Raw genomic sequence first — 20,829 nt, forward strand, 5'->3', positions numbered from 1 at the left:
CCTCTAAAAGAGTCACAGCATGTTTCAAGGGCTGTAATCATTAAGACAGTGGCAGGCTGAAAGGCACCCTGTGACAGAGTCCTAAGTTACAGACCCACAAAGACAGAGCAGTGGTAGGGAGCCCCATCCTTGGGGCTGAGAGAAGCCCCTGCACAGCCAGAAGAAGCTGAGAGGGCTGCTCTACGCTGAAGAAGCATGCTTTAACTGTATGCTTCCTGCTCCCTACTTGCAGCCTGTTGATCCTTACTCCAGGTTATAGCCTCTTACTTCCTTAGTAGACCACTAAACTGTAAGTATGATCTATGAGTTCTGTGTGGCCATGGCAACAGAGTAATGAACCCAGAAGAGAAGTGGAGTGCGCTGTGCAAGGCACAGTCAACGTATTCAAACAGATTGGAGGGTAGAGATATATTGGACCGCTACCACCTCCTGGGAATCAACTTTAGGCTGATCCTGTCCATCATGCCTTTGACATTAGGCAGGTTCTGATGCTGCTACCATCATTTCCCAAACTGTTTGCTCTTGATTTATGTCCATAATTGATGAGAAGCAGCAAATAGGAAAAAGGTTGCTACAGGCACTCAGCATGAAGCTAATGTGATTTAAAGAAACATGGCAGTCTGGGGAAGGTAGTCTCAGGTAGGTAGCTCGCCACCTGTGGACTACGGAGCCCACAGGCATCACTGTGAGCTGACAACCCTGGGAAGTAACTTTACCAGGTTTTATTTGTGTATCTGGCTGGATGTCTCGAGCTGGGGACCTGGGCAGAGGAGTGGCTTTGGGAATGAAGAGAATGAGAAAAACTGTAGTTGAAATATTTTTGCTGAACATCCTTAGCAGTTGGATGGGCTCCAGAAATGTGCTTGTCGCCTGACCAGGAGTGTGCTTAATTCAGTGCTATTCTTCCCCATCATCTTTCCGCGTGTCTAATGAAAAGCTTCCTGAAGATGTTGTAAGATTCTTGGACTTATATGTGAGTGTATGACTCAAATGCAGTTTGGAATTATATTCCTGAGTAAATTCTTTATCTCAGATTTATAAACCACCAACATAACACAGCAGTAGGATATTGGTTTCAGGAGCGATGATCCGTCTCATCAAAATATGGCCCAGGCAGATGGTAAAAATTGCATGGTGTTCACCATTGCAAGAGCTAATAGAAATTTTAGAGAACCTTTTTTCTTTAGATTATGGTACACCTAATGAGAGAGTGGGTTGCTTTAATATTTTTATTATTATTATTATTATTTTCTCTGACTATGGTGTTTAGTTTTGATATCTAAAAAATATAATTTTGTAGTGCAGCAATGAATGAATGGAAACCCCAAATCTCTGTAAATGTTCATTAAAACGAATAAAATTTAATTAAAAAATATAATTTTGTAAGGAGAGCATTATGTAATTTTGAGATGCTACCTTGCCTTGTAAATTTCATTTCAATCTGTTAAATTCTTTAAGAAATCAGAAGAGAAAACCACCTTATCCACCCATACAGCCAGAAGAGGCTGGAATTGTTTTCTGTTAAGGGTCTACAAGGCCTTTACTGAGTACAAGGACATAAAAGTGAGGTTTTTTCCTCTACATTATACTTAATTGGAAATATCCTGCACCTGGAATTGGTGGCGTGCGTTTTATGTGTGGCTTTTATAATGTGGCTGTTTCCTCGTGTCCCTTTGTTGCTAGACATGCTTATCAGGCGTGGTATTTATAAGCAGGCTTAGCTCAGTTAACACGCTGCTATGCTGTGCTTTCAGGTTGGTTGGAAAAGAGCTTGGGTAGGAAAATGGTTCCTGAATTTCCCACCTAAATCCTCAGAGGCAAGGTTACAAGTAACAATTAGGGAGTCAGCCAATCCTGCCATGATTTTTTAAAAACTTTATTTATTATAAAGGAAGCTCTAGTGGTGTAGCCCATAGGGAGTTTTGCAGTGAACCCCAGAGTAGTCCCTCTTTTTTGGTTCAAATCCACCAGTTCCTCTGAGGGAGAAAGAGGTCTTTCCCTATGTGATTTACAGCTTCTGAAAACAAACTAGAGGGTATGAGTCTACTCACTGACAATGAGTCGAAAGATTGCAGAAAATTTCAAATATACATGAAAGTGGAAAGAACAGTATCATAGGCCCCCAGTTTTCCACTCAGCTTGTTCACTGATCTGCCTGAACGTGACTGTAGTCAATAACATTGTTTCTTTGGGAATCCTAGCTAGATGCTGCAGGACGTAGCCCCTCAGTTTTGTTGTAAGCGTCATCATAGAGTAAGGAGAGAGGCTGTGGGAACCTTGAGTCTCAGGTTTCTCAAATTGTGTATACATGTACACTTGAAGAGTAAGGTATTAATAACTATGGGGAAAAATCAGTGCTAGAAATCTCTCTACCTCTAAAATGAAATCACATCAGAGGTCTTGTGCAATGGTTAGTGTTTCAGAAGAGGTCTTCTGCTCTTGCAGAGACATGGAAGCAGGCCCAGGACAGGAGTGTGGTGGTTTAGTGACCAGGCACTATCCGTCCACTGTTTGTTTTGCTTCTTATAGTGAGCTCCAGAAATGAGAAGCACAAGAAGAAAGTAAGGTTTCTGTTTGGTTTCGTTTCTTGTCCTTGTGGCTTGGGTAAAAATTGAGAGCAAATTCATTTTCAAGTCAACAGTTGAAACACGTTTTGTTTTATAATATTGCTTGTAATTTCCTCAGTGTGACCACTCGATCCTCTTCCCTGGATTCCCCGGCTCATCCTCCTTTCTTGCCCCTTCCTGCCTTCTGAGATCCGTTGGGTTCCGATGGCAGAGGAGTGTGTCCCACCCAGAGGAGTGTTCTTTGTAGGCTTGTCTGTTGTTTGGCTGCACAGGGTTCCCTGGAGGTGAGTTCCATTCTGATTTGAAGGCTGTCTTAAGAACCAGTCTTGGGGCTCCCACCATCTCTTTAAGACCAATAAGTCTGGTCTTTTTTATGTCTTGGATTTTGTTCTAGATTTTTCTTCTGTCTAGGACTTTCTGTGGTCCCAGTTAGATTAGCTGGTAGTGGTAAGCTGGGTCTATTGTGTTTTTCTGGTCTCAGTCTGGTAGAGACTGTGGTTCCCAATTTTTGTGGTCCCAAACTTAGGACCAATTGTTTTCTTGAGTCTTTGATTTTATTCATTATTCTTTCCTTTGAAAGGGTCATAACAACAATAATCTGTATTTCTTTTTCCTCTTCCTGTGTAGTAAGGTAAACAAGCCTTGCTAATATTTAACATACAGATGACATGCACTGACCTTTGACCAAAAACCTTGGAAACTATCAAGTAGATTATTTGAAATGTGCATTTACATCTATCATCAGTAAAGATGAGTCTCACCAAGTATTTATTGTGCCATAAGATGTTAACCAGAGGTAGCAGGGAGTCATCATAACAGAAAAACTACGTATTAGCCAAAAGGCTAATTATTATCTCATTAACTCTCTTTATGTCTATTTTTTCTTTTTGTAAAAAAGCTATATTTTAGTAAAACACAGACATAATTTTTAAGTTATAGAATGTGTGATCTAAAAGAATTAGGGGGAGAAGGGGGATGGAGAAAAATGTGTAACAATGAATTTTTTTAAAAAATATTAATATAGTATATAAGACCAAAAAAAAAGGTTTAGGGGATAATTATTTACTTTGCTGATCTATTTCTGATCTTATAATTTTAACACTTGGTAAAGAGGTAACTCGTGGTTGCTGTGAAGCTGAACACTGTGACACTGATGTGTCAAATGTGATAATGGTTACCCATAGTGAACAGTGTTTGGTGGAACTTCCCGATTAAAACAAGCTTAGAAGCAGGAGGGGCATCTACTTCCAAAATAGCTTGCCTCTGGAGACCCCATGAACCTGGATAAAGGATGAAAGTTATGCAGCCGTTCAGGTCTTTCGTTTATAGTGTCGCTATGAGTCACCTGCGACTCGATGGCACTTAAGAACAACAATGTGATTTGAATATCTATTGGGGGCTTTTTTATTCTTTTTTTAAAAAAATTAAATTTTATTAGTTTTAATGAACATTTACAGAGATTTTGGGTTTTCATTCATTCATTGTTGGAATATCTATTGTTTATGAACATAAATCAGAACTTGGTTGTTTTAGTAGTTCACCTGAAAACATTTTCTTTTTCTGAGCCCCTTTCAAGTCTTTATAATCTCCCACCTCTACCGTCAGGAGATAAGGAAACAAATTGCACTGGAAAAGTCTGCAGTCAAAAGACTCTCCACGTTACTGAGGTCCAGTAATGTTTGAGGACTAAGACACACTTGATTCAGACTATGGTGTTTTCAGTCACTTCCCAGATATCTGAGAGCTGGACAAGGACTAAGGATGACAGAAGTAAAATCACTGCTTTGGAACTGTAGTGTTGGAGGAGAGTGCTGATGGACGCCAAAAGAACAAAACAGGTGTGTCTTAGAGAAGGTGAAGCAGATTGGTGTTAGACGCAAGGATGGTGAAACTTCGTCTTGCCTACTTTGGGCATGTTGCTAGGAGAGACTATTCCTTGGAAAAGGACATCATGCTTTAAAAGGTGGAGGGACGGCGAAGGAGAGGAAGACCCTCAACCAGGTGGATTGACACAGTGACTGCGGCAGTGGGTTCAAGTGTGTCAGATTGTGAAATTCAAATCTGTTCATAGGGTCACTATGAGTCGTACTCAACTCGACGGCGCCTAACAACAACCACCTCTGCTACGAGCGGCTGTCAAATGTCACTGAGTTAATGCTGATTCACAACGGATCCAAACCCTGCCCACTTCTGCACTATCCTTGTAAAGTGTTCCGTCGGCACCCAAGTTTGGGAGCTGTCACTCTGAAGCATGGAGAAGCTGGAATAAAAGGCATCGTTCCAGGCCCAGCCCTGGCTCCAGAGCTCCTGTGATAGTGAGTTGACCTTGCAGTAGGAGTGGCAGGACGTGGACAGTCTTCAGACCAGACCAGTGTGTCCCTCCTCTAATGGCTTTCAGTGTTTTCCTTAATGTTCTCAAGAGTCTATCTCTGAGCAGTATTTATTTTGAGTGCTGGCTGGCTGCCTTGTGACTGTCTTCCCTAGTATGAATTCTCTGTGTCTGTAGGGTAGGCATCTTTCAGGAGTAAAATCCAATTTTAATTTAAAAGCCTGTGATTTAGTAGATGCCTCCTGCCGTGTTCTCAAACTCTGTGATTTATATTGTTATATTTAACTTATGACTCCAGTTCCAAACCATTAATATGTTGGGGGGGGGGGAGGAAAACATTTAAGCATAGGAAAGAGAAAATCCTGCTTATGTTTTAGTTTTGGGGGACAAAAGAAGAGCAGCCATCTTTTTTGTGGGTTCAGAGGCTGTTTTCAGCAGCAGTGGCCTTAGCTCCTGACCCTGCTGTGAGGTTCTGCATTTGCTCCTTGTCTGATAGAGTCAGCGAAGGAGTGGCCCAGGTATATAAATGATAGGCAGCCTTAAATATCCACAGGGAGCAAACATGTTCTTGGTACAGCCCAGGCTCCCGGGTGCTGAATGTAGAGAAATTGTAGTCCCTTCATTGGGCCAGAGGACTCACGCTGTTCTCTTAGCTCAGCATGAAGCTAACAGAGGGAACATTGGCTTTGAACTCCTCATTGGCACTACACTGAAAGTGAGCAGTTTTTCCAGACTTGATTATTTTGCAAAAGGTTAATTATAACATTTAATCATGCCAGGCGTTCAAAGGGCCCCCTTTATAGATCGCGGTTTATACTTATAGCCAGACGTGCCTTCTAAAGCCAGCAGAGAATTGAAGAGTGACCCTCGACCTTTTGCAGACTCGATCACAGTACCAGTCTGTGAGCCAGACAGCTGCAGCCCAGCTGACTGAGGTCATTGTCTCTAGCAGCAAGCACTGTCTCCATTTTCACATTTCCAGCCTCAGGAAGAAACAGAACTTGTCTGCAACGCTTCAGTGTAGGCTGAGAGCATCTCATTTATTTTTTTAGTTGAGCTGTTAAAATGGAATAAGTTACTAACTATATACTCATATCTTTTTCACACCCACTCCTGTGTCCCATTAAAAAAAAAAAGTCTTACTTGATAAGAACATTCTGGATTTTAGAAGGCTTAGGTTGGCCATCATATGGGCAAGTTTGAGTATGGGCCTAGGGTTACGATTTTAAATGTAGACATTCCATGTCCAGATTAAAAATCCCAGCAGGAGGAGACTGGCCAGTTGAGGGACCAGAGGTGATTCATTTGCATTGGGAAATTGCTTTCTGCCAGGGCAAACCTGGTTTGTGTGAACTGGGGCGCAGCCGCAAGGTGTACAAATAGGGAAGAACTTGAGTGTCCTGTCTCACCAGACTCCCAGTAACCAGTCTGCAGCCTGGTCACCTCATTGATGTGGCCAGTTCATAGTCCTTGGGCTTACCCGACGGTTTCCTATCAAAACTTGTGATATTCTGGAAAGAACCATCCCCTGGGGGTCTGGAAACCTGGACTCCAGTAACTCTAGTCTATTTCTGTTCTAGATAAGAAGTAGCTGGTTCACTTTCTGTCCTTGAATAGCTTTGATTTTATTCTTAAAAAGATTCTTTCTGTGAGTACCAGGTTTCTAGTCCTGTGCTGTTTTGTGTAATTATGACTTAGTTCTTGAGAACAGTGACCAGTCTTCTTAGTAACCTCTCCAGCCTTTTGCTTTTAGTAGGGTCTCTGTAGAAGTTTGTTCCTGTGTCTCCACATAGACAGGCAGAATGGCACATGCAGGTGGTGGGTGGCATAGCAGCCTGAACCTACCGCTGCTGCCATCCAGTCCGTTCCAAGTGATGGTGACCCCCATGGGAGGGCAGGTTACATATTGGCCACCAACCATAAGTTGAGCAGTTCAATCCCAGCAGCCAAACTGTGAGAATAAGATGGGGCAGTTTGTCACCTTTCACATCCTCAGAAACCTAATGGAAGGTCACCATGAGTCACAGGCAGCTATGTTTGGTTTACTTTTTAGACATGGTAAGAGATCATAGGGCAGAGCTTGGGTGGAGACTGGGTGAGGTTTAGAGGTGAGCCATGCTGGCCAAACCTCGTATAGGTGAGAAAACTAAGACCCAGGCCCAAGCATCTCTGTTCCCTTTGGCGGTGAGCACGTGGGGAAGCCAGGCCTGGCGCCCAGGCTCGCCAGGCTGAGCAGTTCTCCTGAGGAGTATGTGTTCCTTCTCATGCTCCTGTTTTGGCCAACAGGCCATGCAATCAAACAGGATCAAGGGTTGGGTCTTACTTAAACCAACAGACGATTATTGCAGTAAACTTGTAATTTAAATTCTGATTCATGTTTTGTTTGCTTTTTTTCCCTGGCAGCCATGAGCTTTAGCCTCTAGTAGATCTTTCACAGGATAGTGTAGAAAGGAGGAAATCTGAGGCTCGAAGGGATGGAGAAAGCCCAGCTGCCTTTGTTGCCACAGTGGGAAGGTGGGGGTGGGGAGAAGGAGGGCCGAGCCAGCCCCAGCCGGAAGAGTCCCTGAAGGGAAGGTAAGAAGGCCAAGGTGGTTCATCGTGGCATTCTCACCTTCCGTGCCTGAGACGTGGGTTCATCTCCTTGCCCATGTGCTTTGGTGCAGCCACCACCCTCAGTCATGGAGGCTCCTGTAGGTCTCTGGTGCTGAAGCATTTTCAGTGGAATTTCCAGTTCAAGACGAGGAAGAAAATCCTGGCAGCCTGCTTCTGAAAACCCTGTTGATAGCTACAGTCCAGTCTGGCCAGAGCAGTGTTTCGTTCCCTTGTGCAAAGAAAGGGTCACTAGGAGTCGGGGGCTGATTGCACAGCAGCTCAGAGCAGGAGAGCATGTCCAAGGCAGCATGTCTCCTACACTTTCTCTTGCTGGGCTGACAGATCCTCTCCACTAGCCGATAGGCCCTGCCTCCTGCGTGGAGCAGCTAGGGGTTTATGTGTTGTTACTGTGGAGGACCTGAAACATTCTTTCTGTGTGTCACTTGTCTGAGTCATGCCCTTATCTTCCTGGAGTTTGGTAAGTGGCAGAGGGTGAGCTGTGCCTGTCAGTCGTAGCAGAGGACAACCACCTGCTTGTAGCAGAACTGTGTGAGGACACAGGCTGCGAAGACAGTGTCTCAGTAGATCAAACCCCTGGCTGGGTTTTTCAGCTTGAAAGTGAACCTCTGAAGCACTGTGGGAATGGTGGCTCTTGTTAACCAGATGCTCAGGTTGACCAGGAGCAGTGATTGAGACAGCGTGTTCGGCTGGTGCAGAACAGAGACCAGCCACCCAGGCCTGCCTGTCCTGTCACAGACGAGGTGATAACAGTGATTTTATCCACACAACCATGGGCGTCTTACCTAGTTTTCTAGTCAACTGACAATGAGAGTCAGCAGAAAACATGTCAGCTTATTCACAGCTCAACTCGTAACATTCTTGGTAAACTCCAAGGGTCAAATAAACATATATCTTTTGCCTAGATTACTTTTAATCCTTATATTCTCATTTTGCATGCTAACTTTTTCAAAGGGCTTTGAATTTCTAAAAGAATTTATTTTATCTCAAGATTAGTTACTTAATCATGTGAGGCCGTTTTAAAAACACCACCAGCTGCCACGTATTGAACAGCCTGCCTGTTCTCATTAAGACTGCATGTGTCGGAGGCATCGGCAGGAGGAACGTAATGGTGGGATTTTGCCCCTTTTGGTTGAGCCAAAAGTTTGGGTCTGAAAAACTAGAACTCAAGCATTTGAGACTCTTGGGCCTGCACTGATATGGTACCCTGTACCCCACCGTTGTCAAGTAACTTCTGATCCGTCGCAGTCCTCTAAGACAGAATAGAACTCCCTGAGATTGCCAAGGCTCAGCTCTAGAGAAGGTGACTGACTGTGTTCTCAGCAGCTGCCTCACATTCGGACCACAGACATTGAGGTTAAGAGCCTAGTGCTTAGGGAGTTCTGGTAGCCTAGTGGCAGGAAGCTGCACTCTAATCCCAGAGGTACATGGTTCGAGTCCACCAGATGCTCTGCTGGAGAAGGAGGGACAATCTCCTGTACAGTCAGATCCGATTTGATGGTACACACACAAAAATGATAAAATAAATTTTTTTTTAAAAAAAGAGCCCCAAAAGATGTAAAACATTTTTTTAAGAGCCTAGTGCTTAACCACTGCGCCACCAGTGCTTTTTAATATGATACTCCTACAAAGAAGCCCTAGTGGCTCAGTGCTTAAGCACTTAGCTGCCATCTGAAAGGTCAGGGGTTTGAACTCACCAGCCGCTGCTCCATTGGAGAAAAGAGCAGGCAATCCGCTCCCTCAAAGAAGGCAGCCTCGATACCCCTGCGGGGCAGTTCTCCTGTGGGATGGCTGTGAGTGGGAATGAACACCACCCAACAACAGCCACATGTAAGGAATCCTGAAGATGGAATGGTTAAGGCCTCAGCTGCTGACCTAAAGGTTGTTAATTTGAAGAACGCCCCAGCAGATATGCCAGTCTGCTTCCGTAAAGATTGCAGCCCTGAGCCCCTGCGGTGGGGCAGTTCTGCTCTGTCCTGTAGGGCTGCAGTGAGCTGGTGTGATGGTAATGGGTTATTGTGGCTACATATGATGGCAGTGTGGCTGTTGCGTACTGATGTGTGGCTGGGTAACTTGTGAGGAGCGCTGGTGGCCTGGTGGCAAGAAGTTATGCTGCAGTCTCAAAGGCACGTGGTTCAAGTCCACCAGCTGGTCCTGACTCAGTGGTACACAACAACAATAACAACAGGGTTAAACGCTCACCCCAGATGAGGTCAGGCAGAGAGACTAACAACAAGGTTAAACGTTCACCCCAGACGAGGTCAGGCAGAGAGACTTGTTCTCATCAGATGAACAAACTTCTTTCTGTTTCCTGATTTCCTTATCAGCTTTAAAGAGAAAAGAGTAATCTGGTGCTCTGGTTAACGTTCAGTTACTAACTGAAAACCCTTCTATTCTGTCACATGGGTTACTGTAAGTCAGAATTCAACTTGAACCTGACAACAAGAGAAAAAATATGGATAATAGACCAGATGAATAGTGATTTGGGGCAATTATGTAGAACCTTTTCTTTAGAAGAATGGACACTCTCATTCCCCCAACATCCCCACCGCCATACAGGTGTTTATTGTTGTTGTTGTTAGGTGCCATCAAGTCGAGCACAAATCAGAGTGACCCTATGAACAAAAGATCTGAACCCTGCTCTATCCTGCGCCATCCTCAACTTCTTGACACACAAGAGCTCATTGCAGTAGTCAGTGTGTCAGTCCAGCTGACTGTGGGTCTTCCTCTCCTTCACTGACCCTTCACCCTTCCCAGCATCGTGTCCTTCTCCGAGAAATAGCCCCTCCTAGCAACATGTCCAAAGTATGTGAGGCGAAGCCTCATCATCCTTGCCTCCAAAGAGCACTCCAGCTAAACCCTCTCTAAGACATATCTGTTTGTTCTCTTGGCTGTCCATGGGATGTTCATTCCTCTTCTCCAACACCACAGCTCAAAGACATCAATTCTTTGCCTATCATCCTTATTAATTGTCCAGCTCTCAGATGTATAGTAAGTAATCAGAAAGACTGTGGCCTGAATCAGATGCACCTTAGTCTTCAAACTGACATCACTACTCCTCAATAATTTGGAGAGGTCCCTAACTACAGATTTTCCCAGTACAGTGTGTCTCCCTTATTTCCTGACTACTGGTACCAAGGGTGTGAATTGTGGATCCAAGCAAGGAGAGGCTGTTGACTGTATCAGTCTTCTCTCCGTACATCGTGACATTGCCTATCAGTCCAGTGGTGAGAGTCTGTTTTCCTGACATTGAGATGCAGTCTATACCGAAGGCTGCATTCTTTGATCTTCTGCAACAAGTGCTTCAAGCCCTCCTCCTTTCAGCAAGCACGGTTGTGTCATCTGCATAACGCAGGAGTTTAGTTTTCAAAACCTCCTAGTCAGGTTTGGTTTAACTGTGCGGATGATAGTGTTTGTCATGCTCATGTCTAATGGGTTTGCACTTACTCTGTTTTTACTAACTGAAGTGGTTTTTCTCTTTCCCATTAGGGATGGATGAATGAGATTTATAACTATGATCCCGAAACTTACCACGCAACCCTGACACATTCAGTGTTTGTTCGACTTGAAGGTGGAACCCTAAGACTTTCAAAGCCCAATAAAAACATATCCAGGAGGGCCAGCTACAATGAAACAAAGCCGGAGGTCACCTACATCAGCCAGAAAATCTACGACCTCTCAGACAGCAAGGTAAGCCAAGTCGTTCTGAAGGAGAGACCAGATAGATGAAACTTTGTTTGGAATCTTGGGCACTTTGCTGTATTATTCCCCACCCCCCTTTTTTTTTATTTAAAGTTAAAGCATTGGTGTAATAAAGCATGGCAGCAGTGCCTCTCAAGTGGAGTTGCTGGGGGCAGAAGTGGTTAAGTGCTGGGCTGCTGACTGGAAGGTTGGCATTGACATTTATCCAGAGGCACCTCAGAAGTAAGGCCTGGCAATATTTTGAGAGGTCACAGTCATAAATCCAGTGGGGTCAAGTTCTTTCTGCTCTGCACACTTGAGGTCACGTTGAGTCAGAACAACTGGCAACACAGACCTCTTGGACTTTAGGGGACTCTGTCCTGTAAGGCATACAATGGATCCCTTAGTCACCGTTACAAATTCAAGTTCTAGGGAGCTCTGGTGGCCTAGTGGCAAGAAGCTGCAACTGCAATGCCAGACGTTTGCGGTTCGAATGCACCAGGTGCTCTGCTGGAGAAGGAGGTGCAATCGCCTCCTGTACCAGTCAGATCTGATTTGACGGTACATGCACAAAAAAAAAAAACAAACCCAAAAAGAAACCAAATGAAGTTCTAATTCAGCAACTCTGGGTGGGACCTGAGAGCTCCATGCTGACACTCCAGCTTCTGCTCCATTAACTACCCCTTGAGGCTTCATGGAATCTTTTGATTTTTCTTTCCAGCTAATCAAAATGTTGTATGAGGAGATGCCGGGGAGGCTCTGTAAATGTCAAGATTGTGGATGCGCAAAAATGGCCTGCCTTTGGAAAACAGTATTATGTGCTTTTCTATGATTAAGATATGGAAATTATTTCATATTCCACAAAGCCAAAGTTAGAAATCTCTTCTTCGTAAAGATTTAGAACTATATCTCTAAGTTTCCTCTACTTGGCAAAAGTATTTTTGTCATTTTTTATCAGTTTTTTCTTAATTTGAGGTTGATAAACTTGAGCTTCAAGTCCAGTTTGAAAAATTCCTTTTTTTCCCAGTTTAGGTTTGACTCAGATGTAAATTATCACTTGGTCAGTGATTATTAGCTAAATAGTATGTGTTACTGGTATTTGAAAATAAGCATTCTTGTAACTATTAATAAATTCTTAAACGTCTACTTTCTAAAAGGGTTTTGAAGAAAAATAAGCCATTTCTGGAAACTTGTCCTACTTGCTATAGGCATGGTATAGAAGATGGATGGTACATCCATCATTTTAATTTCAAAAAGATGAAGTGTATATTTGAAGTATGCATAATACTAATACACAGTATAGTCAATTCTTTATTTAGTATGTCAATCATCTTTTTTTTTCTTTTCTCTGTAGATTTATCTTGTACCTAAAAGTTTGGCTCGAAAACGAATCTGGAATAAAAAGTACCCCATTTGTATTGAGCTCGGGCGGCAGGATGACTTTATGTCCAAGGCCCAGGCCGATAAGGAAACATCTGAAGAGAAGCCACCACCAGCTGAGAAAGAGCTGACAGGCGAGGACTCTAAGAAGCCACCTCAGGAGGGAACAAGATCTAGTCCCCGAGATCAGATACTGTATCTGTTTGGGAGAACTGGCCGAGAAAAAGAGGAGTGGTTCAGGAGATTTATTCTGGCATCTAAATTGAAGTCGGAAAGCAAGAAGCCATCTGGGGTGTCTGCAAATAAGCCAGGTATTGACATGTGTGCTAAATGCTTATATATTTTCACGGGTCTCTAAGGGAGATTGAGAACGAGTCCAGGTGGGGTGGAGGAAGCCACTTCAGATGTGATCTTGTGGCTCTTGTCTGGTGGGTTCATTGCTGCAGCTCTTGGTATCAGATCATTTGCACATTGTTGGAACTATTTGCAGCTTTTTGTTTATACTTTACTACTTTGTGACTCTTTCAAGAGAAGAAGCAATAAGAGAACCTAGGTATAAGAAGGCAGATGCTTCTAGAAGATGCTTCAGGAGAGTTTGGAAGCTCCTGGCCCCTTATGTGTCCTCCAGGCTGAGTTCGCCTTAGAAACATAGAGCTCTCAGTTCTCTCTCACTGCATTTGGCTCAGTCACCCCATGCAGCGAAGGTGGGGCTGCAAGGAACACAGAACCAGTAAAAGTTAAGCACTAACCGCCCTGGCCCTCAAGTGTTAGATAAAAGCTAATCTGTGCCAGTCAGATGTTAACAGATTGCTGGACCAACTTGAGCCTGATGCAGTGAGTACTTGCAAGAGCTCAAAGGTCGAGAACAGAATGAGTGGTCTGAGGGAAAAGGCTTTTGGGTGGGTTAAGTCTAGGACTGAGCCATGCTGGAGCTCTGCCTAACAGATTTTCGGGATCATGGAATTTGGAGTGGTTCACACAGGAGTCTCCAAAACTGCATGTGGTTGCTTTATTCCCTTCACTGGGGCATTAGCTACCCTAGTCTGCCTGCTTTCAACACCACCAGTCTCCATCCTCATCCTTAATCTGAGTTGGGTTTTTCATAAAGTAAGCATATTGTTGTTGTTGTTGTTGTTGTTACTGTTTTTATGTGCCATCATGTCACTTGAGACTCATAGCGACTCTATATACAATAGCCCTTAAAACCTGCTCTGTCCAGTGCCAACCTTACTTTCTGTGACACACTTACCCCCATTACCCCAATCACTTAGTCCATCTCATTGAGGGTCTTCCTCTCTTGCACTGTCCCTCCACCCTCCCAAGCATGATGTCCCTCTCCAAAAACTGGTCACACTTTGCAACACGTCCAAAGTATGTCAGATGAACTTTCAGAACCCTTGCCTCCAAGGAGCAGCCTGGTTTCACCCTCTCTAGGATGAACCTGTTTGTTCTCCTGGAAGTCCATTGTATATTCAGTACTCCAGCCTCACAGCTCAAAGGCATCAATAGAAAGTATTTTAATAGTCAAGAGGCTACTGATGATGTGCCCAAAGACCTGTACCACCATCCTAACCTAAGTAAGACTAGTCAATATGGTGTCTAGTTTTAGTTTCATAAACATTAACTTAACTCTGCAGTCCTGCTAAACTTGGAGGGGAAGAAAGAAAACATGGAACCCAAAGAACTATAGCAAGAACACAAAGATGAAAAGACACTGCAAGCTCCTGGGGGTAGCAGGGTGATCTCTGGAGCTATAGAAGGAATGATCCGGTGATTAACGGACAACATGGAATACAGATCACATTGGAGTTGTCCACAGTCAGCAGTGGTGATCTTCTTGCTGGTCTTGCCATTCCTGGACCCAGAGCGCTCATGGCTTCCACACCACTCATGCCTTCATTCACCTTACCAAAGACACATGCTCGCCATCCAACCCTCATCTGTAGCAGTGCAGATAAAAAACCTGGGAACCATTTGTAATGGGTCCGGAATTTGCCATTGACAGGATTCCAAGACCTGTGTGCTTCAGGATGAAATTCTCTTCATCAAACGTCTCCTCCAAGATGGACTTGCCACCAGTACCATTACAGTGTGAAGTCACCACCATGGCACATAAACCCAGGAATGATTCTGTGGAAGCAGGAACCCTTGTACCAAGTCCTTTCTCCCCATTACTCAGAGCTCAGAGATTTTCTGCTGTCTTTGAGACTTTATCAGCAGACATCTCAGAGGAGACACAGCCTGAAAGTTCACCATTGACGGGGATATCAGAGGACACGGTGGGACTGGCCATGGCTGGGCGCTAGCAGAGCCACCATGAGTGTGGCCAGGGCTGCCGTGTCTGCATAGCCGCCTCAGACTGAGTTCTGAGACATGACTTGGAAATACCCAAGACTTCTAGAAATCAGCATGATTTTAGGGAGATTCCTGAGTCAAAGAAAAGTGAGTGCCTCTCCCCAGCACCAGCCTTGAAGTTCCAAACGTGGACTATCACGGTGGCCACTAGCCACCTGTGGCTCTCCAAATATGCTCTGCCCGCTTGAGATGCCACAAAGCTATCCAAATACAGGCCATCCGGATGGAGATGTGCTCTGGGTGCCCAGCGAGCTTCAAGGTCTTAGTAGCAAAACAAATTTTAAAAGTAAACTATCTCATTAAAGTCATTTAGTCCCATTGATTTCCTGTCAAAATGATCTTATTTTAAATGTGAGTTTGAAGAAAACATATCCAAATTAATTTCATTTTTTTTTTTAACTTTTTTAGTGTGGCTACTAGAAAATTTGACATTGTGTTTGTAGCCTGTGTTTCTGGCTCACGTCTTACTTTTCTTGGACAGCCCAGGTCCAGGCTTGAGGCTCAAAGGTGAGGGTGGAGGACCACCAAGAAATGCCGCCTTAGGAGCTCAGGGACCTCTGAGAGCAGCGTGTTACTACAGACTTAACCAACGCATCAAATTCTTTTCAAGGAGTTTTGTCTGAAATCTTCCCGAAGCTTCTCAGACTCAAACCAGCCAGTAGATGTGAGGGATGTAGGGGACCTTCAGCACCCTGACTTGGCCTAACCTCAAGGCTCAGCTCTCACACCACTTATTCTTCCTGTGTCTTTTTGGGGGGCAGCCTTTAAAGTCTGTGAATTAAGGCATTCCCAGGAAGTGTAAGCTCATGGAAGCATGTTTGGTAAACAGCAATTGAGCCAAGATTAACTGGACTTGAGTGGGCTGGAGTCAGCTGTTAGGGTTGGAACAATGTGGGTTCTCCACCAAGGCCAAGAAACGTTGTTAGTCCCAGAAAAGAAAAGTCTTCTTTATGACCTGGCTTTGTCTTCTCCCTCAGAGGAGTCGTCGCTGAAATCAGATTTCTCTAGTGACCAGATTATGCGTCTCAAACTTGAGTATTTGAAGCCGTCTTGCTAAAAGGTGGTGATTTGAAGGCCCTGCATAGATAGGTCTGTGTCAGGTGATCCCGCCACCGCAGGCCTGTTCACGGCGCAGGAGAGCGAAGCTATGTGCCGCTCGGTGGAATTTCAGTGTCATCTCTGTACGAGAAGGCTCTTGGCAGTATCCAGGGCAGGTGTGCATGTGCTTTCTCCCCCTCCAGAGGTGATAGCACAAGGAGACTGTTCCAAGGACGGTGAACGCCAGCCAAGCCATACTGCGGCTTTTCCTTTATTTTCAGTGTTGAGAGGAAGACCCTTAGTGGTGCAGTGGTTAAGCACTCGGCTGCTAACTATAAAATCAGTGGTTCAGATCTAACAGTCTCCTCCTCTGAAGCCCGTAGAGAGGGCAGTTCTGCTCCGTCCTGTAAAGCTGTGGGAAGTCAGAACCCACTCAAAGACGCAAAGCAACAGACAGGTTGAGAAGAGGAGAGCACTCTCCTGACTCGGCCGTGAGCGGGTCAGCTTGATTGAAAAGAATTGATCCACGCAAGTGAAGGTGTCCCACACCTCTGACTCCTGCCTCTGGTTTGCTGGGTGGTATAGGAACGTTCTGCAGGGTGAAACCTCAACTATTCAAATGCTAGAATTATCCAGCTAAAACGCAGATGAAGAAACGTCCTGTGTGGCCCTTGTGAGACCGTGGGGAGTTACAGATCAGACAGCGCGGGCCTCCGAAATGAGGCCATCCTGTTCATATTTTTCTCTTTTCTAAAATAAACTGAACTCTAGACTTTATTTGGTTTTCACTAGCTTTTTCTCTGATGCCGTGTGTGTGCGCGCGCACACACAGCAGTACCCAACCCAGGATGCCACATTGCATTTAATTTTCATCTTCTTTAATCATTAAATGTTTTTGGGATGGATTTTATATCAACCTTTTTAAATGATGCTATATTAAAATGATAGGGTAATAATGCAGCATATGATTTCTACGGTTATACAGTGTAAAACCTCAAAGATTCAGGCACTTTCTAGCAGAAGCATAACTGAAGAGATGTCTTGGGAGGCCCTTGGGGAATTACAGATAATATGGCTGGAGTCTTTTGCAAAGAAAATGATTCGATTGGGTTTTTAACCACTCTGCCCTTCACCTTGGTCTCAGAGTAAGCCTGAAAAATATATATGCACCAGGTTCTGCCTATGATTAAACCTCCCCATCTTTACAGGGTCAAGTTTAAATGCTAATGGTCTTTTGCTTCTGAGTCCTCGTGTACTCAGTTCCCAGCTAGCTGTCCGTCCTCACTTCCTCTGCCGTTTGCGTAGAATCTCTCACTGTGCCTCATGCCTCATACATGCTCTGCTCTGTCACCGCGTTTTGCATATGCTGTTCTCTCTACCTGAACTACTTAATCTTCCTCCACCTGGGCCAAGAAAATGCCAACCATCCCTCAGAGTACCACCTGAGCAAGTCTGTCTCAGCTCTTTTGAGAATCTTTTTTTCTGCCCTGGATACTCTTAACCTGACTTAAGTTGTGCTACTTATTTTTTTAAAAAAAATTTTGCCTTCTCTACCACCATGTCTGAGTTCAGGGTCAGGAATTATGCCTTGATCTTTTTGGCACAGAACTGAAAGATGGCGTGTGTAGAATCACCTAGAGCTGGGAGTGAAGAAGAGTTTTCTGGCCCTTTCCCCTTTGCCCTTAGTAATGCTTATATCGGAGAGCATGAGGATGGCTCCAAATAGGGCAGCTCCTTTGTTCGTACGATTGCTGGGAATACTAGTCAGCTCCCTCGCACCTAATGACCTCACTCGTAGGCCCTCCACACAATGTGCAGTTTTCCTATTTGCCTGAAAAAGGAACTGCCTAGCTTTATTTTCTTACTCTTGTTACTCTGAATTGTCTTGGAAATAATTTTTAAAATTATCATTAGAGCAAAAGGTATTTTACAAGGGAAGAAACAACCTTGTAAGTAGCTTTAAAGATGTCCTATGAGAGCATTTTAGCTGCTGTATGGTCCTTTGCACTAACAGCCATCATTTCTCTGCTTCAGGGGTTCTGTCCACACACAGCAGACACAACAGTCCCTCCGGGCACCTGACCCACAGCCGCAGCAGCAGCAAAGGCAGCGTGGAGGAGATCATGTCCCAGCCAAAGCAGAAAGAGCTGGTGGGTAGTTTGCGGCAGAAGATGCTTCTGGACTACAGCGTGTACATGGCCAGATGTGTCCCTCAGGAAAGCCGAAGCCCCCAGAGGAGCCCTGTGCAGAGTGCCGAGAGCAGCCCCACCGCTGGGAAGAAGGTAAGTCTGGCTGGCAGCTGCTGTTCTTCTGGTTTCTGTCCACACTTTGTTCTTAGGCAGATATTTTGTGAGGGCCAAGCTCTGTTCTGTGAATGTACCTGGGACACAGTGATGAGCAGAACAGACTATGGCCCTGTCCTCAGGGAGCATGCACTCTAATATAGGGAGACAGCAAGCAACAAGCATCTAGATTTGATAGATTTGAGAAAAACATGCCGTTTTCTGAGTGAGAATTTTAGGCCCTCAGAGAGCATCTTGTTGAGAAGGTAACCTTCTAGCAGAGAGGAGGTTGCATGGAGGAAGTTGAGTCATGGAGGTGTTTGAGGGTAGAATTTTCAGAGTGTAGGCTTTATGCAAAGGCCCTGTACCAGGAATATGCTTGGAACGGTCAAGGAACAGCAGAGGCTTGTGTGGCTGGGCAGCGTGGACCCGGGAAGATCCCCTTGGATGGGGAATTTCAGGGTGGTGGGGAGCCCTGGAGGATTTTAAGGAAGGAGTGATGTTGATCAGATTTACATTGAGAAGGATAAGATAGACTCTCTTGACGAATGGGCCACAGGTGATAGAGTGGAGGGGAAGCAATATGGCGATGATGAGGATGGGCTCATTTGCCACTGCTCTGGTCTCAGCGGGTGGGGGGGCAGGTGTTGAGATGTGTTGAAGGTAGAGCCAGCAGGATTTGCCTTAGGGATCGGATATGGGGCTTGAGAAAGTTGATTTCGACTTGAGCCATGAGATAATCCTTAGGGGGATGATTGGAAGAACCATTAGTAAGTTAATAGTCTCAAGTTCTGCAAATTCATAAGTAAAAGCTTTTGAAGATTTACCATGAGCATTTCCTCCAGAGTGAAGCAAGCAAGACCTTGACTGGAGGTCATCTCTGATAAGGTAAATCATTTAAACTGCAGTCTGCTAGATTATGAGGCACTTTATGATATTTACTCTAATCTTTTTACAAGTCTTGAAAATTAGATGGTATCTGCCCATTTTGAAGTTACAGAAACTAAGGATCAGAGATGTTAAATAACACAGCTTCTAAGTAGTGGAACTGCACAGTCTGAGAGTTCTTCCCATGCCCCACGCCCCATGCCCCGTGACTTTCCAGATTGCTGTCTGGGTGGATCATTCTACAACTTTGCTTTCCCTGAGGACCTCCTTGTCTTTACCCGCTGTAGAACACAGAGAACACAGAGCCTATTTTCACCTTAGTGTTTGACCTCTTACAGTTGGGTAATTTCACTTCTTCAGGAGGCGTTTGGGTACCTTTCCTCTTTCTACCTGTTGTTGTTGTGGTTTGGTACCATCAAGCTGAGTAAGACTCACGGCAGCCCTATGAACAACAGATTTGAACCCTGTCCTATCCTGTCATCCTCTCAATCTCTGACACACTTGAACCCATAGCAGCAGTCACTGTGTTAAATCCATTTGGTTGAGAGTCTTCCTCTCTTTTTGGGTAGCACCATACGCAAAATATGTGAGATGAAGCTGTATCATCTTTGCCTCCAAGGAGCAGTCTGGCTGTACGGTCTCTAAGACATATCTTTTTGCTATTTTGGCAATCCATGTTCAGTTTGGTACTCTTCTCCAGCACTACAGTTCAAAAGCATCAGTTCTTCTGCCATTCAGTGTCCAGTTCTCAAGTGCATAGCATGTAATTGAAGAAACCCTGTGTCAGACACACCTTAGTTTTCAAACTGACATCATTTGCTCCTCAGTAATTCAGAGAGGTCCTTGACTGCAAACTTTCCCAGTGCACTTGTCTCTGATCGCCTGACAAAGGATCTCCTTGGTCTTTTGTGCCCACAGTTAGTTTCTGTTCATTCCATTGATCCTACTCAGCATGCAGGAGGCCCTGTTCTCACCTGACTTTCTGTAACTTAAAATCTCCAGAACTCCACTTCCATTGAGTTGACTCACACTCATAGCAAACCTCCACCGGTTTCCTGGCCCTAAATCTTAACAAGAGCAGCAACTGGTAGATTTGAAGCACCCACCCTTTGGTGAACAGCCCAACAGTAACGCTCTAAGCCGAAGGGCAAAAACGAACAACATGCCTTTGACTTAAGTTACCAGCTCCTGGAAGTAGACTTCCTCTAGAGTAGCTCAGATGATGTGAAACTCTTCCAGAATTGTCTGACTTACCAGTTATGAGACGCTCCATTCCTCCACTTGCCAAGTCCCCTTCTGCCTGGGCTCTTAGCTGTTTGGATTTTCCTTTTACTCAGGAAAGTCAGGAGAGGATTTATATACTGACATAAGAAAAAAAATTCACTGATGTTTTTATTTTTTAAAAATGGCACTTACTCAAAAAGTTGGAAATAGAAATACCCTTTGACCCATCAATTCTTCTACTGGGAATATACCCTAAAGAAACCAGAACTGTCACCCAAGCAGATATATGCACACCCACGTTTATTGTGGCTTTGTTCACAATAGCAAAGAGTTGGAAACAACCCAAGTGCCCATCAACAAATGAATGGATAGAGAAGCTCTAGTATATTCACACAATGGAATACTATGCTGCATTGAAAAACAAGGAACTCATGCAATATTATTCAAAATGGGTGAGCCTGGAGGACATTATGCT

At 44.5% G+C, this 20,829-nt stretch overlaps 1 protein-coding gene across 2 annotated transcripts in view; it reads left to right on the forward strand.

Moving 5' to 3' along the window:
* The window catches only part of TEX2 (testis expressed 2), a 65,632-nt gene that overhangs the window by 7,896 nt on the left and 36,907 nt on the right, over positions 1 to 20,829 (forward strand). Inside the window, exons 2-5 of one of the 2 annotated variants that reach the window (XM_006886279.1) lie at positions 10,996 to 11,196; positions 12,542 to 12,878; positions 17,692 to 17,698; positions 17,975 to 18,242. In XM_006886279.1, the coding sequence (XP_006886341.1) occupies positions 10,996 to 11,196; positions 12,542 to 12,878; positions 17,692 to 17,698; positions 17,975 to 18,242 (813 nt within the window). The remainder of the gene's footprint in view (positions 1 to 10,995; positions 11,197 to 12,541; positions 12,879 to 17,691; positions 17,699 to 17,974; positions 18,243 to 20,829) is intronic. The other variant, XM_006886278.1, reaches the window with a different exon arrangement.

The sequence above is a fragment of the Elephantulus edwardii genome, unplaced genomic scaffold (genome assembly GCF_000299155.1).
Source record: "Elephantulus edwardii isolate Elephantulus edwardi_28Jun2011 unplaced genomic scaffold, EleEdw1.0 scaffold00048, whole genome shotgun sequence".
Classification (NCBI taxonomy): Eukaryota; Metazoa; Chordata; class Mammalia; order Macroscelidea; family Macroscelididae; genus Elephantulus; species Elephantulus edwardii.